Source organism: Pezoporus flaviventris, unplaced genomic scaffold (genome assembly GCF_033815535.1).
Source record: "Pezoporus flaviventris isolate CSIRO_AGI_PZ_B2104156 unplaced genomic scaffold, CSIRO_AGI_Pfla_v1 ptg000031l, whole genome shotgun sequence".
NCBI lineage: Eukaryota > Metazoa > Chordata > Aves > Psittaciformes > Psittacidae > Pezoporus > Pezoporus flaviventris.
The window spans coordinates 17,371,806-17,389,757 of record NW_026892579.1 but is presented as its reverse complement, the minus strand read 5'-3'; the positions used below and the strand labels follow the sequence as shown (position 1 = coordinate 17,389,757).

Here is a 17,952-nt window from a genome sequence, read left to right as displayed (position 1 = left end):
GAATACCTGAAGGAGAGGATGCAAAGAGGTTGTTGTATCCAGGCTCTTTTCAGTGGTGCCAGTAACAGGACCAGAAGCCGTGGGCACAGACTGAAACACAGGAGGTTTCCTCTGAACGTCAGGAAGCACCTTTTCTCTATAAGGGTGACTGAGCAGAGGTTGCCCAGGGAGGTTGTGGAGTCTCCATCCTTGGAGACATTCAAAAGCCATCTGGGCATGGTCCTGGGCAAACATCTCTGCTGGAGCAGGGGTATTGGACCAGATGACCTCCAGAGATCCCTGCCAACCTCAGCCAGTCTGTGATTCTGTGCATTAGATACACTGGCTCTTTATCCCTCAGAAATGTCCTTCACAACCTTCTTGGGAATTCTCATAAGGTTGTATAGGGCTCCTGGCCAAGGGTACTAAACATCTGCTTAATAGCAGGCTCCCAGAAAAACAACAATGTGGCTGGATGCTTAGGAAATATTACCATGGTGACACTTCTGTGTTATGATGTTGGGTCAGATGGTGAAGTCAGTTTAAACTGCCTTTGATAGGTCATATATGGAGTCAGGGCACCTGATTCATAAATTTGTAATAGCCCTACTTACACTAATTATCAAGTGAAGCAGAGCAGGTACTTTAGATCTATTGTATTCACTGCAACAGGAATGGCACAGCACTCGCTGGCGTCACCTTTTTACATGTAGAATTAATTGTGCAGTTAAGCTGTTGTTTTAAGATGTGTTTCCTCTTGGTAGTGAAGATACTCATCTGTGTAATACTGAAATTCTGCCACTAAATAGACCTAGAGATTCAAAAGGTGGTTTGCAGTGTGGTAGTTGTGATATTTTTAAAAGATACTGATAATTTTCCAGTTTTCTAGACCTATTCAAGAGAGTGCCCAAACATTTGGAGCAGTAACATCAGCCTCTCCAGCTCCTTCAGGTGTAGCAACTAGATAAGAAATCCAGACGTCTGCAGAAAACTTCTGAGTTGATTTATGATCCTCTTTGTGGAAAATATATTGAGGCCATAGTGATTGATGATTTTTCACAACTGACAAATAGATGTGTGAAGCAAGTAGTACTTGCATATCCTTTGCCATTTATTCAGTATATATTTCCCTTGATGGGTCTTGTACATGAAGGGGGCAAACTCTGAAGATAATCAGTGTTCATTTTAATGCCTGATAACAGGAACTTTAAAATCAGGGGCACGGTATATGGTGATAGGCAGGATGACATATGAAGAGCATGTTGTCTCTTCTCCTGTAACACAAATACATTTATTGGTGTCTGAAAATATGCAAAGTACCTCAGTCTCCTTCCCCAGCAGAGGAAGATGGCCGCATGGGTTGTGGGACAGAAAGGACCATAAGATCTGTGTAGGGTGGGAAGGAGATGCAGGAACTTCAGGAGGAGAGGAAATCCTTGGGGATTTGGCTCCAAAATCACGATGATTAAACTCTGCAGAGGTGAGTGCCAAGCACTACACTTACTCGGCTGTGGGAGTGGATCTCTGCTTCCTAGAAGGCAGGGAATGACTGGTTAAGCTGCAGGAACAGAGTTTGGAATGGGCTGGGAAGTGACTTTGATTTGTGTGATGCAGTTGCAAGGAAAGGCAAGCCCGGCTCTGGGGCTCTGGGATGCAGAAATTGAGCTGTGGAGGAGATTAGAGGGAGTTGTCACAACCCAAAAGGTTATCTGGTCTTCAGGAGTAGGAGATCATGACCAGGGGTTTGCAGGGATTCTGTAATACACAAGGACATGGAGGCTACTTCTCTGCTCTATTAAAGTTACCAGAAATAACACAGAATTCACCACTAACAAATACTGGTGATCAACACAGTGAATATATATATTCACAAACTGAACTGACCCCATAAGTGGGCCCAGGAAAGCAACAGGCAGAGTCTCATGTCAAAGATGATCCTTGTCATGGAGTTGGGAGTCAGCCAGACATCCCTGGTGAGGGTCCAAGAGCTTGTCTAGAAGATCTTGTAGAAGGTTCATGGAGGGAGCTCAACCTCTTTAGGAAAACTGTATGTAGCACATGGAATTCTCAGAGGGAAAAGCTCTGTTTTGGGTAAAAAAAAAAAGTAAGTCCTTTAGTCCTTTCTATATAGCACAGAGACATAAAAAGGCATCGGACACCACCCCTTGAAACAGCCAATAGATGCTGTTAGTTTCTGATGTTCACCTGCAAGAGCAAATAGATGATGATGATTTCTGTTCTTTCAGACCAATTTTTATTTTCCAGACTGTTTTCCTGATGTTGCACTTAGAACGGCCAATGGCAATTACTGGTCGTTTCTTAGGATGTTTTTCCGCTTTTTCAGACTATTTTTCACCTTTTCAGGCAATAAGTTGCTGTTACAGTCCCTTGGTTTTGTGCTTATCAATGCTGTCTCAGGGTGCCTCTGGCTTCTAGGTACCCAGCTGCACTTCAAAGGTGGTGGCTGTGCTTCTAAAGGATGCTGCTGGCACCAAGGCTTGCAGTTCCCAGGCTCACAGGCCAGCAGGCATTTTCTCTGTCACTATTTCAGCAGATATCTTCTTCTGCTCAGTATTTTTCCCCTTGCAGGCAGGTCACCTTTAGGGCTGCTTGCATCAAGTCCTGCTCACATCAGGAGTCCTCTGCAAATAGTCTGTGGAGTTTTGAGGACCAGACCTCAAAAGAAATACAGCAGAGGATGAGCAAGCAAGATAGCAAGATAGCTGGAAAAAGTGATCCAGAGGGAAGGGAAAAAAAACCCTGCAGTGTGTTTTATCTAGAATAGAAAGCAACAAAGGAAATGAAAGAAGGGAGGGGAACGGGGATTCCCATCCATGGGCGGTGGTCTTCCATGCTTCATTATATTTGTTAGTATATTAGAAAAAGATTGGGGATCATTTTGGTAAAATAGCTTATTTTGTGGGAAACTGTGGGATTGCTTATGCTGGCAGAGAGGAGTGTTCAAATCAAAAGCGAGGAGGAGGAGACCTCCATACCACCACACCACTTCCATACCACCACACCACCATGGGGGCAGCGAGGTCCCCAAACTGAATGGCAGATACTGCCTGTGCTATAGGTAATTTGAAAAGTCGTGTCTCTAAAACCACCATGCTGGTGGAGTAGGAAGGTTGGAAGGCCTTTCCTGGCAGCAAAGGATGTACCTTGGGAGTAAGAAAAGAGGAAAGAGCATCAGAGGAGCAAAGGGAGTTTGTCATGGGAAGGATTTAGGCACCTTCTGCTCCTGGTGAAGTGCTGCAGTCAGCTTCAGTGGGATCTGTGTGGAGTTTTAATTGATTCATGAGTGGCTCCTGCACAGAAGATGCTGGTGAGGGACAGTTCTCCCATTGTGTGGGAGCATAACATAAACCCCTGCTCTCCCACGAGTACAGCCGCCTGCCTGCTTCATTCCCAAGGTTTGGCTTCAGCGCAACTGCTGTTAAACTGCAGTGAGCTGGAAGGACCTCCTAACTGGTTTTATGCAGATGGGAGCCAGATATCTCATGCATGTGTATTTGCACACAGACAGTGCCCTTGCCAAACAATAGATACTGTTTTGTCATGTAAATAGTGCTCAGCTGATGGAGGGCTTGCTGAAAATTGATCTCCCTTGTCCTGAATGGTTTTGACATGTGTACAGGCAGATATTGGAAGAGAGGGCAGGGAGAGGAATAAAGTTGTGAAACATCAATGAGATAAGCCAAAAAAAAAACCCCACATTCTGTTACATGGGAAGTTGCAAGTTCATAACCTGCATACTGGATGAGTGGGGTAAGGGCTGTGTATCGAAGAGAGGTAGTAAAAGTAGGAGAAAAAAGGGGAAGAAGTAGGAGGGGAAGAAAAACAGTTGTCTTCGTACAAAGATATTAGTGATGTTTAACTGTGACTTGACCCTGCCTCCGATGTTCATCGTTGGTCTCCATGTGTCTGTGCCTCCCTCCAAAAGTGTTCTGCTTGGCAGGTGCAGCACTGAAGGTTGATCTTGGTGGTAAAAAGGCCACCAGCTGCAGTGGAGCAGTGCCGTCAACCAGTCCAGTCTGGTTGTGGTGGGAAGCGTGATGAGCAGCTGTCATGCAGATGCTCCCTGGGAGGCTGCTAAATAGTCATTGTTGGAGTAATTAATAGCAACAAGTGGGAAAAAAACTAAAAGCCTAGGAAGCGCTTTCACTGATGTGCCACCAGGCCATGCTGATACTCGGTGATGAATCACACAACTGTCCATATCCAAACTGGATAATTTTACTTGGTGTGATAAAATACGCAATGAAAACAATAGGAAAAAATGCAGAGAGCAACATATAAACTACCAGACTTTTATGTAGGTGTCCAGTTCAAAACATTGATTGGTATAAAATCTAACTCTAAAAATAGTATTGGTGGTGTTGTAAAGAAAAGTATGATCCAAAAGCACATTATTCTTGACTTGGTGGGGCTTTGCTGTTTTCCAGATATAGCTGTGGTTTTTCATAATGACACCTTTGATTGTCCTGAGCTTCCCTCTGTTTTTTAGAAATCATCTTTCCTGTACTTTTTTGGCAGTACAAATGCTGAAGCAGCCTGCAAGCGGTTTGGAGGGGAAGGAGCTGGGGAGGAGGAAGGTGCATGAGGTGTTTTTTGTCCACTCTGCCAATTGCACGGGAGAGAGGCCAGAGCTGTGAGCTTTGAGACACTGCCACCAAGCAGCCGGCTGCCCGCCTATGCCTTGCTGTGCCATCCTGGCCAAACATCTCCTAGAGCATCCGTAGAGCAGAGTGACTCATTGAGCTGCGGGCAGCATCCATGGGGATGCGGCTGGACTTCAGTGCCTGGCGATGGTGCCTCACTGCTGCTGGTCAGGAATGTTAATCCATGATCACCTGTCTGTTTCCAAGCTCTGCTGATGGGGTGAGCAGGTTATTCTCAGAAGGGATTGCCATTTGGTGGAGCAAGGGCTTCACACCTGGCTGGTTTCCCTGGAGAGGATTGGGAAGTAGGTGTTGCTTTCCCAGCCAGCCCAGGTAAGTAATCTGATCTTAGAGAAACACAGAGGTGGCTTATTTAAAAATGCATTAAAGCAAAATCCTTGTTTTGTTTTGAAGGCAGAAGGTTTGAATATTCCTGAGCTCTGTGTTTCCCCTGAGTTCCCGGATTTGGGGGATGATAATAAGGGATTTAATCCTGGACAGCAGGTTCTAACAGCAGGGATGTGATGCAGCACCTGTAATTGTGTTGTTTGGCTCATTTTGCACCATCTGGGTGTGAAAAGGGTGGTTGAGCTTTTAATTATAGTCCTTGGGCATCTGGTACCCTCCTCCTTCTGCTGCAAGTAGGGACATGATCAAGTAAAGATGCTTTGTGTGTGTGACATGTGGGGAGTTAAAGCTGGCAGGGAGTGATGCCACTGCTTGTTCAGCCACCAGGCTGGGGAAGGTTCCATGGGAGGGGAATGAGAGGGTTCCATCCCCTCCCTCTCCCACTGGTCACCTACCTACCAGCTCAGAAGAAAAGGAAAGTTGGTCTTAGAGTTGTCTGGGCTTCCTATCCTAATTGGATGCACTTTTCTGAGTTGCAAATAATCTCAACTAAGGTGATGTAAAGCAGCTGGTGTGGGGAATGTGACCTGTTGTGCCAGTGTCCATCTGTGAAACAGCCCAGAGCAGGAGCACAGCTTGTGATGTGATTGCCCTACAGTAAAGGGGACTGACGACTGCTGGAGACTAGGTCAATGTGGGAGACATCCATAAAAGACCAGTAGCTGAATCAACTCCTTGCTATGCCTTTATAAGTGATCCAAGCAATGGAAGAGGCAAGAAGGCAAACTACATGATAACAGCAGTGCCATCACAGCCTGTCACACCAGTGTGGCAGGACATGGCAGGCTGAGGAAGCTCTTGATCTCTGGGGGTGAATGTACTGCAGTGATGGGAACACAGTGAGAAAGAGGAAGAAAAATTCAAACTAGGGAGTACAATTTCCAGCATTACCTTGTGCAGGTATGTACCTGTTAACCAGATTTTTTTTTCCCAGCAGCACTGAGCTTTGCACTGTTGTGAGTCAGTTGATGTATTAAGGTACATTTCTAGTGGTGTGGCTAAGATGTAATGAACATCTACAGCTTATGTGAAATTGCTCAGAAATGTCAGCATGTCAGGAAAATATCTCCATGGAGATCTTTGCAGTGGGTATAGAAACGTCTCAGTCACAGTGATGTTACTGTTTCATTTTGTTTCTTTATTTTTAATTTCAGGGGTAGGAAAACCCAGCAGGGTTTGACCACAAATGTTCTAAGATGCAGAGTTGTCACTGTATTGTGCATGACTTTATCCAAAGCATAGGCAGCCAGCTTAGGTGGGGACAAAGAAGCGATGGTATGGTTCATCTGGCAACTACTGCTGCACAGCCAAGGCTGGCACAGAAACAAATCACTCCGCTGCCTGAAAAGCTCACAGAGAAAGATCCCTGTTGTAAGGCTTGCCCTGCATTGTGTGCTGGTTAGGAGGGAAGGAGTGGGAAGTGCTCCTGGATTAGAGAGGTGCTTCTCTGGGATGTGTTGAGAGCAGGGGTACTGGGCTCAGGGGGGTTCAGCTCGCACAAGTTGCCAGAAAGCAAGTACGTAGGGAGGCGATGTTGAAATTTGGGTTGCTTTTCACAGATCAAATTACTAAGTGTAGGCCACCTGTACTTCGTTTGTACTATACCGTGCACATCAGGGTGCCAGAGCAGCAGGGTATGATGTGTACAGTGCTAGTGAAAGATACAAGGGGTTTTTCTTCTGTCTGCCATCTTTTCCATGTTACCAGGGTGTCCAGACTGTGTCTGTCACGGTGAGGGTGTGAGACCAGTCCAGTGGCACCACTTCTCTGTTGTCTCTTGTTGCAGTGCCTCTGAGGCCCAGAAAGTTTGTCATGTTTCCCTGAATAAATGTGTGGTTATTTCCATGTTACGCCAAGCATGGTTACACTTAGAAAGCAAGGGGAAGGTGAGGAAAAGCTAACCTGAATATTTTACCTGGAAATAGTATTACTCAATATACATAGAAATTAAGAATCAATTATCTGGAGTTACTTTCTGGCTCTGACATAACTTTTCTATTAACCTTGGAGAAACCAGTAACTTTCCTGTGCTTTCAAGGGTCTTTTTCAGAAATGCATGTAATATTCTTGAGCATATTATTTACCTCAAAGAGTGTTATAAGAATTACTGCTCATAAAGTGTTTCAAGATTTGTTAATACAAATTACCACTGGAGTGCAGATTAAATTCTCCTAATATCATCTGCTCCTACAAATTAGCCAGAATGGTTTTAATATACATGACCAAAAATGCTTAGTGTACATCAGTGATCCTATAGCGTCCAGGGACTTTGGATACCACTTTGGTGACACAGGAGATCACAATACCCTATTAACTAATTAAACGGGGCTACAGCATCTTTTTGTCACAGAAAGGGTACTGGTGGACACAGTCCAGTAGCACTGGAATGATGTTCATTAAAAGCTCTCGCCCCCAGTATTTTAAAGACAGGGAGTTCATGTGCCAAAGCCATCCATGCATTTTCTCATTGTTGCTGGGAGTGGCATCTTGATATGAGGGTGGAAATAAAATCTTTCTGCTATTCTGCTGCTGATCTCCCTGCTGAAGCTGTTAGCAAAAATGTCAGTACTCTGAGTGGTGGGATTATGATGGGGAGGGTTTTGTTATATCAGCTAAACTGAGACAAATCAATTTAGGGGGGCAGCAAAGACATTAAGCAGTAACAGCTTTTAGTAATAACTTTTAGTTACTGCTGTTTTGAGATGGATTCAAAAGAATAATGTAAAGGTGAGAGGCATTGTATTCTGCTATCAATCTCCATGATCATCTAGTCCCTGTAGTGATTACTTAGACTGTGCAACGCCTGTAATACTGGTAGCTGATAAGGAGAAGTGCAGTGATATTTCAAGAGAGAGAAAGATAAATCATCTAGATACACACTGGCTATCTTGAAGGTGTTTTTTCTGCACTGAAACAGTTAAATATCCATGTGTGAAAAGCAGAGGTAAAGCTGAACCCTCTCAGAATGGGCAGGTTCTGGGTCCTACAGCTTAAAAGTGATCTGTGGATGCATTTTCTGGAATTATGTCAGAAATCCTTTTTCAGCTCTGATGGCTCACGGAACAGGTCAGGGGAGCCCAGGAAGAAAAACACACAACTTTGTGTGATGAGTGCTACATCTGAATTGTTGCTGGGGTCAGTGGGGTGTGATGCCAGCACTGCAGGGGGAACATCATTTCTCATTGACAACAAAAATGAGTGTTTCCCAGTTGCAGGTCATGATCCCTCCCAGAGGTGTCCTTGGGCAAGGCTGTGAAGCATTTTATACTCATGAGGGAGCAGTCAGCTGCCTTTAATTGCTGACTGCACTCAGTCCTTCCACTGCAGAGGTTTGGGTATTTGTATCAGCAGCCAGTAACTATAACATATTCTTGTTCCTTTGGCCAACGCAGGCTGAGCTACTGTTAGCAGTGGATGTAGTTCACCTGTCCTTGGCTAATTCAAGTCTGGGAAACCCAGTGGGAAGGATGGAATGAAAGGGGGCCACACAGGTACAGGTTAGGCCAAAAGCTCTCAGGAAGTTTAAGGATTTTTGTCCCAAACTAGGGGATTGAGGGCACATTATGTGATACTGTCTGTATCCTTCTGCTTTGCAACAGAAATACAGTGTCTTCAGGAGGCTTTGAGGCTTTTTTGTGACCCCCTTCCAAAGCAATGCCAAGGCAAATGACAAGGGAGGAGCTGCTGCAGTGCTTCTGTCTCTGAAACCTTGCTTACAGCAGTGTTGTTTTCTGCTCCACAGGTCCAGAGGATGGCATAGCAGTAACATCAGTAACGTCAGTGTCCAAGGAGCTGGGGTCCTTCCTTGCCTGTCTGCATGCTGCTTGAACCAATCCCAAGCCTTTGTTTTTTGACCGAGGAATTGTGAAAACCTGTCTCTCCTAATTCATGAGCCAGCAGGATGTGGTTGCCGTGCTTTCAGAACGCCTGCTTGTAGCTGCCCACAAAGGCCAAGTGGAGAATGTGGTGCAGCTTATCAACAGGGGTGCCAAGGTAGCTGTTACCAAGGTAACAAGAGAAAAACGCTTTGCGAAATCCCTGGGAACTAACATAACTCCTAGACCATTGTCTGTGAAAATGCCTTTGTAGCTTTACCAGTCTGAATGTGACTGGGGTTAGTGCTTAGATTTCCTTAAGGTTTATACCAAATAGCTCATGTGAATTTACAGTGTAGTACATGTCTCATATTTACACACTTCCCAGCAGATGCAGCTGTAGTGAATGCTGTGTCCTTAGAAACGTGGTGTGTCAATAGAGCCACGTTTCTAATGCAATGTTTTTCAAAGCGTGCATTGACTTTTGAGCACTGTGTGAGCTGATGAGTGGACCTATTTATCACTGTCTAGGGAAGGTGGTTCAGAGCAGCCATCTTTCTGAGTGAGGGGTGGGGGGAGCCACCTGTCACACAGGGGAACGGCATGCAGAAAGCATTTCCTGCCACTGAAATCTCTTGGTACAGCAGCCTCTCTTATACCTGTATAACTGTGTTCCCTGTACCTTTGAGATGAGGTCAGCATTGAAGTATTTCTGCTTAGACATTAAGATAGTTCAGAGATGTTCATCTGTTTCTGACTCTCAACATGTTATAAATAATACTAGCATATAGAAGAGGAGATAGAATTAGCTGTTGCATAGAAGGTTTGATCAACAAAAACCCTTCAAAAGAATTGGGCAAGTTGGATCTTTAGAGCTCTAACATAACGTTTGGGACATCCTGTTTTGATGAACTATTGTTTTCCATCATATCTAGCTTTATTTGTATTTCCATTGGTTTTGAACACTATATATATATGGGAGCTAATATTTACAGATAGAAAGCAAACGTGAGTACATTTGATAAGTAATTTGTCTTTTCCTTTTTTTATCTGTCAGTGACAGTTGTTTTTCAATCCCTTTGCAGTGTTTGAGTTCTAGGTAGTATTTGTTTTGAAAGTTGGAGTGATCCAAGGACAACTGGTGTTTGTAGGTTTTGTTTGACAAAACTAAGTGGCCTGTTGTTGATAGGTACAAAGCACAGATGTAATAAACATAAGTGGTCCCATAAAGATGCCTGCTTGGCTCTGTTCAAGAAGTTCTGTAGCTGATGAACCGGTATTAAAGGTAGTCAATAATAGATCAGGAAATACTGACTTACAGATGTCTGAATGGTAGCTTGGGGGTTTGTGGCTGTTTTTTGTTTGGTTGGGAAATTTTTAAGATCATGAGTTTTTAAACTGCTAAGGGACCTACCGAGAATGATTGAAAGGATGCTATGCTTTGCATAAATTTGTGCACTAATGTAATTTCAGATCCCGCTTCCACATTTTTTGAATATAAAATGTCCATCCTTTGTCATTGTTGACAGAATAATCATGCCACTGATTTAACTATTTCATGAAATTAGTTGCCATGATCCACAATTCCAATGCAAAATTAACACTTCCTCATTGTTAAGGTGGTTTATTATGCAATAATCAATGCCTTCTGTTAATTACAGTAAGAAGCAAATTGTGTAGCTTTGACTTTCAAACACAAAATCAGGTTAATTTAATGAAATACAGATTCACTGGAGTTGGCCAGGTTTCTTTTTCCTGTATAGTATAGGTGGCTTCTTGCGCTCCCTTTATTGTTCAACCATTGCATGCAAAATCAAAGCAAAGCTCATTTGGCTGCAAAACTGCACCCAGTTGCAGAGTGTTGGTGTTTCTGTTGGGAAGCTGAGCTTGCTGGTGAGCTCTGAGGCCATCACAGTAGCTGACCTGGTACTTACTACAAGATTGTAGCTATTTCCTAGAGATTGTAGGTCATCCCCATGGAACCCAGGGAGGGGGATGACAAAATCTGTCCCTCTTGTCGTTCTGGATGCATCCTAGCACATCGGCAGACAGCACAGATGAGGTACTTGGGTAGCTTGGTGATAGGCCCTGCTCGAAAGAGAAGGCAGGAGATCAGCAAGACTGTGGAGGAGTGCACAGAGGAGTAGAGAGGCTCTCAAAGGAGCAACTGAGGCTTGTGTGCTTGGGGTATTTTGGAAGTACGCACTCATTCTTTCCATGCTTTGAGCCAGATAGAGGTGAGGTTAATGTGACCCAAGAGGTGTAAGACCAAGCTGCTGCCCTCGTCAAAGCCCATCAGCTCAGGCTTAGTAATGTCCTATGCAGGTCTACACAGCATCCAGTTTGTATCTGGCTCTCACGTAGCCAGCTAGCTGCATAGGAGACCATGTGCATATTTGCCTATGAAAGGCTGTATAAACATACCGTGTAAGAGCTTGATTTGCTAATCTGGTGACACATAAAAGCTGGTAGGATAAAGAAACATTTAAAGTCACAACAAGGTTGTCACAGGAGCAAGCCTGTATAAATTAGCCTCACTTTTTAACTGGAAATGTAAAGGGATTTTTTAGCCATCAGAGAGCCAGGTTCTTGTGCAGTCTTTTGATAAGCAGAACAGGTGAAAAATAAGAACTGCTTTCTGGATAGGTGTCATGGTTTAAACCCAGTCAGGTAATTCGTTCGCTTACTTCCCCCCCTTTCTTGCCCTCCCCCTGCTCTCGGAGGGACGGAGAGGAGAATCAAAAGAATGCAACTCCCACGGGTTGAGATAAGAACAGTTTAGTAACTAAGGTATAACACAAATCACTACTGCTACCACCAGTGATAATAATGATAAAGGAAATAACAAGGGAAGAGAATACAACACCTCACCACCCGCTGACTGATAACTCGCCCCCCAAGCCCGACCAAGCTCTGACCGATACCTCCTCCAACCCTGCAGTCTCCCAGCCCTTCCGGCTAACTCCCAGTTACCTCCTGGGCATGACGTGCTGTGGTATGGAATACCTCTTTGGTCAGTTTGGGTCAGGTGTCCTGTCTCTGCTTCCTCCCAGCTTCCCCTCCTCCCTGGCAGAGCATGAGGCTCACAAAGTCCTTGGCCAAACCAAAACATCGTTATCAGCTCTGTTCCCGAGCTGAAAGTCAAAACACTGCACTGCACCAGCTACCAAGGAGGAGAAACATGACTGCTACTGCTGAACCCAGGACAATAGGGATTGTTAATTTTAGAATGGAAGTTAGATGGCAGGCTTGTTGTAGTGGAGAACTGTTGACCAAGCTTTCAGATAAATTGAAACCTGCAGTCCTCTCCCCATGATAAAACTTCTTGCAAATGATGCATAAAAATAAATTTGTTCACGTACATGCCTTAGTTGTCTTTTACCTGTACGTCTTATGCTTTTATTCAGAGTTTTCAGTTTGTTCTGTCAGGTTGGTTTTAAATTCTAGGGATTTGCTTCAAAAGGCTTTTGTACTTGTCAGCCGGTGTTCCTGCTGAATTCTGTCAGTTTTACTGGAAGAAGACATGCAGAGACAAAGCTCTTTGAAAGGAGAAAGAAGTTCCCACATCACTTTATGCTTTGTTTTTCTGATACACATCTGGAAGCTCAAACCAGTTCTTGTGAAAAACACCATGCAGAGCCACAGCTTGAAGTGACCAGCGTCTAGAGTTAAATGCTAGAGAGTCCTTTATTCAAACAGGGTTGAGCATAGCTGAAGGAAAGTGAAGGATATTTTCTGTAACAAAGTACTGTTAAATACTGGATAGCTGACAAGTTCATCCAGTTCTATATTTATTTTATGTATGGAAGGTCATATGATATGGTTAACTGCTGCTTCAGTAAACAGCAGTTCAGCTGCAAAATGGTATTTAATTCTTGTTACCTCTAAGTAGATGATTCCTTTAAGAAGAAGAAAGAATATGAAAGAAACAAAGTTCAGTGGAGAATTCGTGTATCCAGGTGCTCACTTCAGTGTTTCCTTGGGGATGCACTTGTTTTGTTTTGGCAGCAGCACTAGCAACTCTGCAGGTGAAGTCGATATGGAAGTGTGCTTCTCCCTGATTCCAGTAAGGGATACTGGGTTCATTCCAGATTTGGGGCCTTTAAAAATATGTAGAGAAGAGCTGATGGCCACTAGGTCACATTGCTGCTGACAGTCTGACGTTAGAGAGGCCAGAGGGGGAGAGGGCTGGTGGCACTGTGTTGTACGTGCATCAAGCATTTGTCCTGCTGCTGGGATCTCTGTCACCAGCCAGGCGGGATTGTGGCCAAGGAAGAGATGGCCCTAGCACTCAGCAGAGGCTTCATGGCACAAAGTGCTCATGGGTAATTTCCATTTTTGTGCCTTTTTATCTGATGTTCTTCACAAGTGTGAAACTTACAGCATTTCTTTATGGTAAGTGAAAAAAATACCCCAGACGATGATACAAATTGCCTGACCCCGCAAGCAGGTGCCTTTATAAAGTATTTTGGTGAATATGCTGCAAAAGATGGAAAATTAAGAACTGAGCTTGGTGTAATTAAGTCTTTTTCTTCCAAGCAAGAAAGCTGGTCTCTTCTTTTAGTCCTTATGTAGTAGAGCTTTCTTTCAGCAATGTTATTGACAGCTGCATCTTTGACATGAAAGCACTGGGCCTTTTGCTGAGCTGCTCTGCCTTGTCTTCCCAGTATGTTGTTTTCCGGGGTTATTCTTTGTTTGATTTTGTGAGTTGGGATAGGTTAGGGAGAGGGCTGTGGACCCCCACGAGTGGCAGAGGAGCGGTGGTAGTGACATCTCAGATCAGATCAGCTCTTCTCATGAGCTTGCCCCCAGAATGGTGCTTGGAGCATGGAGAGAAGTGGGATTTGACCTTCCAGGCATCAACTTGATGAAGTAAGGCACTTTGCAGTAATGGCATCCATTAATGTCAGTTTGCTCAGTGCTCACAGATGAAATTTCCAGGTCTCCATCTCTGCACTACAGCTCTCCAAGGCAGAAGTGTTCCTGGGTGTTGGGTTTCATTGGGGTGTTGCAGCACAGTGTGGAATGTTCAATAGCAAGAATTAATAAGGCCAGAAAAAGGTGTGTATTAGTAAGCACACACAGAGGAGTGTCCCGCTTCTCTATTACACGTGAAAAATATTGCTAGAGAAAGACATAAAGGTAGTACAGGCAGTTTAAATGTAACTTGTACAGCACCATGGGGTTTATGAATATTTTGTCAAAGGGAAGCAGAATATAGCTTTTCTGCAGAGCACAGCATTAAGATCATAGCCATAAAATTGAAGTCTGTGGAGAAGGGATGATTATTTGGAAAAAACCCATAGAAATGCAAAAGGTAGTGCTTCTGTTTTGATTCAGTAATTCTGTTTGTTTGTTTGACGTTTGAATTAGTAGTTACAAGCCTACTATATGGCATCGCTTTTGTAATGCTGAGCTACTTGGACTCTTGCCATCAGAATTTCAACTTCAGAGCCTGTTGAGTTCTTTAAAACAATTGCTTTTTTTCCCCTCTTTAAGACGGAAACAAACACAATATATATTTTAATGCTTTCACATTTTTGTGCTCCTTCAGTTTGAAAAACTACTTGTGTCTGTTTTAAACAATAAAAATAACTGAAAAGGGAGGCAGTGAACATTTAAGGACTTACTGAGTGCCTCCTGAGGTCAATGAGAAACTTTCCACTGACCTGAGTGAGCGGGTTATTCATGGAGAGCAGTCTTAAGTCATCAGTGTGACAAGACTTGGTTTTTGTTTTCAAGCTTTCTAATAAAAGGTGGATAGGCATGTTTTTGTGTATGTGCAGAATGGATGAATAAGTAATAGTCCTTGTGCAGCACAAGAGCAGGGTGAGATAGAAAACTGAATGTACTTGCGTAAAGGTATCTACAAATAAACACGACAAAAGATCATGTGGCTCGTGGTGCTGAGCCTCCCCCTGCATTGATTTGGTTTCAGAGTGCATACATTGGCAGCTGCTCTCAGAAAATTCTGCTTTAAATGCTGTGTATCAACAGCTGCCTGTCAATGCCTGGAAGTTAGACTACAGATTAAATACAAACATAAACCCTACCCTTCCATTTTACTGATGAAGTTCAATGTGGCTGTTTACTGTGCTTGGCTGCAACCTGATACTCCCCATAGCTATAGCAGCATGTCAGGGGTGTTGAAGTTGCAGCTTTAGTGCAATGTAGTCCCATTTATTTTGTCAATAAGCCTGTGACACAGGAGCATTTGTATGATTTGTTGCCCACTGAAGCATTTCTATACATTTGAATAGAAGTCCAAATTGCATATTTTTTATATGAATGACTGCTTTATTGGTTCATTAATCCCAGGTTGCAGCAGTCTCTCATATGTATTTCTGTATTAACACCCAAGCTGTTGCAGTTGACATTTGGAAATGCTCGCAAGCTTTTAAGTCAGTAATCTGCATATTAAGCAGTCCCTAGGTTTAGGGTCTCCTTGCAATAAGCATCCAGGAGACATTTGTATATTCTTGTTCAGGGAGACCTTAGAGCAGCATCCAGTACCTAAAGGGGGCCTACAAGAAAGCTGTAGAAGGAGTTTTTACAAAGGCAGGTAGGGACAGAACAAGTTGGAATGGTTTTAAAATGAGAGAGGGGAGATTCAGGTTATATACTAGGAAAAAAAGTCTTCACTATGAGGGTGGTGAGGCCCTGGCACAGGTTGCCCAGAGAAGCTGTGGCTGCCCCATCCCTGGCAGTGTTCAAGGCCAGGTTGGATGGAGCTTTGAGTAACCTGGTGTAGGGAAAGGTGTCCCTGCCTGTGGCAGAGGATTGGAACTGGATGAGCTTTAAGGTCCCTTCCAACCCAAACCATTCTCTGATTCTGTAATTTTTTCTTGCTGGGACCCACTTGCGTGTTCATACAAATCCACTCTTTGATGCTCCACTGGTGAGTGCGAAATGTCTTTAAGGAAGCGACATGGACAGCGAAATTTGTGTGTCTGCCATCATCTCTCTTGCCTCTAAATATTTTGAGTATGCATTATTGTGAGAGTAAAACTTTGTGGTCTGTTGGTTTGACTTACAGACATGAAGGCACAAGCAGCTCTGGCTGTTGCTGCTAGGGCTTCCTGCTGTAGCCTGGATCCATTGAACATTTATCTCCAAAGCTTGCTGTGCTCCAGGTTTCTCATCATAACATGAGGGGCATACAGATCACATTGTCTCTCCCTCACAGTTTGTTTTGGATTAGTGCATACATGCATATGTACTTAAATACCTGTGTGCATATGTGTATGTTTGTGTGGGGAGGTGGGTGGAGTGTTTTCCAGTGTTTGCATTGCCTGTGCTGGAACACTGTCCAGCTGTACTGCCCATCTCTGCTCTCATTTTGATGTTACTGGGAAGAAAAAGAAAGTCTGGCAGTGTCTGTTCTTGCAGGGTTATGATTAATCTTGAGATGATAGGAGCTTTTCCAAAAGCCCGAGCCTCTAATCAGTGTAATGTGCTGGAATTGATCCTCCTTCCCACTCCCATTCTCATTACAGTCATAATTTTCATTTATAGTCCCTTTGTAGTGGGAAGTGCTCAAGGACTTCAGGTATGCAATAGCTCTGGTCTCCGAAGGTCTCTCTCTATGGGTCTTCAATAGGTTGGATGTCTCTCTTTTTGGATAGAGAATCTCCAAACAAACTCTCTGGAATTAAAAAAAAAAAAAAATCCTTTATTTTTCTGTTTCAGTAACACTGGGTTTTGTTTTTTTTTTTCAATTATTCTTTTTTTAACAAAACCCTGGGTTTTGGGAACTTGGCTGAACTTACTGAACACATGGGGATGATGATAGGGGACATGCACAGTTAAGGTGAATCTCTGTTTGCTGAGTGACAGGAACAGCCAAGTAGCTAGCCCTTGCTTGCAGCTCTCCAGCAGGTGCTTTCTCCTCCTCTGGCCATCTCCTGTGGCTGGCCATGAGCATGGGGAGGCTGCCTGTTGAGGATGAGGGACGGGTTGGTCCTAGTGACAGGAGACCCTGGTGCTCCCTGGGGCATCCTTCAGGTAATCCTGTTTCCTGGGGTGCCTTTATTTTAATGTGCCTTAATGCACTGAACAGGCGTGTGAAGGTTGTGTGATCCAGGTCTTCTTTTCTTGTACTTCCTAGGTGATTACTCTGTGTGGTGATTGCCTAGGAGGGTGTATTGGGTGAGGAAAACCTGTCCCTCATATTGAGATATACTCTGCTTTCATAGTTTACTTTTAGCACAGTACCTTTGGCTGCATGTCAGCATTTTTTCAGTGTTTAGAGATGATTAACTTATCAGAAGGTTTCCCTGCTGGGATATATTAGTGTAGTTGACACTCTTTTCCTTTTAAAGAAGAGGAGCTGGCTTCATGTTGGGTTTCTTTGGGATTTTTTTCTCCTCTGTGCACAGATGGCAATTATTTGTTTTCATGATATATTAGTAACCTGCCAGAAAGTGAGAGGCCTGGATTAGGTGATTTACTTATTGCTATTAAGTAATGTAGAAAGTCAGAACCCATAACCATGAACGTGCTGGAGCACATACTCATAATCCAAACATATTGTTCATAGCTCAGAATGATTTGTTAATCGGACTTGCCTTTTTTTTTCCCTCTTTTCTCTTTTTTCCCTTTTCCCCCCATGTTACCTGGAGACTTTTATACCTCTTGCTGTTGAGTTACCCAGAACTGTGACATAGCCCTGGCTCTCCTCCAGGCTTATGGAGAAGGAGGCGTGCTCAGTGCAGCTCAGTGCCCTTCACCAGAGGGGCAGAACATTTAGGGACCTGTGACCAGGTCAGGCAAGAAACTCCCAGGTGGTAGGCTGGATGGCACCCAGGAGCCGTGGTGATAGCCGAAAGCAAGCCCTTTCCATGCCTTCAGTAGGGCAGGAGTGGAAGTTTCCCATGTGGGAATGAGCTTCTGCTGCTAACTGGAGCCAGCACTGGGGTTTTGAGACCAGTGTGTCAAGAGTGCTTCTCCCTTAGATCTGGCCCCTCAGATCAATAATGCAGGACAATTAATCAGTGTTAGTGTAGGAGAATTAATCAATGTTTAATGTTTTCAAATCATTGCACAGCTACTCAGTAATGACATGGATATTCTGTCCCCAGCTGTTC

The 17,952-nt window shown here is 43.9% G+C and overlaps 1 protein-coding gene across 1 annotated transcript in view; it reads left to right on the top strand.

The window, feature by feature from the left end:
• ANKRD6 (ankyrin repeat domain 6) overlaps window positions 1-17,952 on the top strand; it is a 93,812-nt gene that overhangs the window by 50,791 nt on the left and 25,069 nt on the right. Inside the window, exon 4 of the mRNA XM_061460298.1 lies at window positions 8,794-9,059. Within this exon, the coding sequence (XP_061316282.1) occupies window positions 8,940-9,059 (120 nt within the window). The 5' untranslated portion in view covers window positions 8,794-8,939. The remainder of the gene's footprint in view (window positions 1-8,793; window positions 9,060-17,952) is intronic.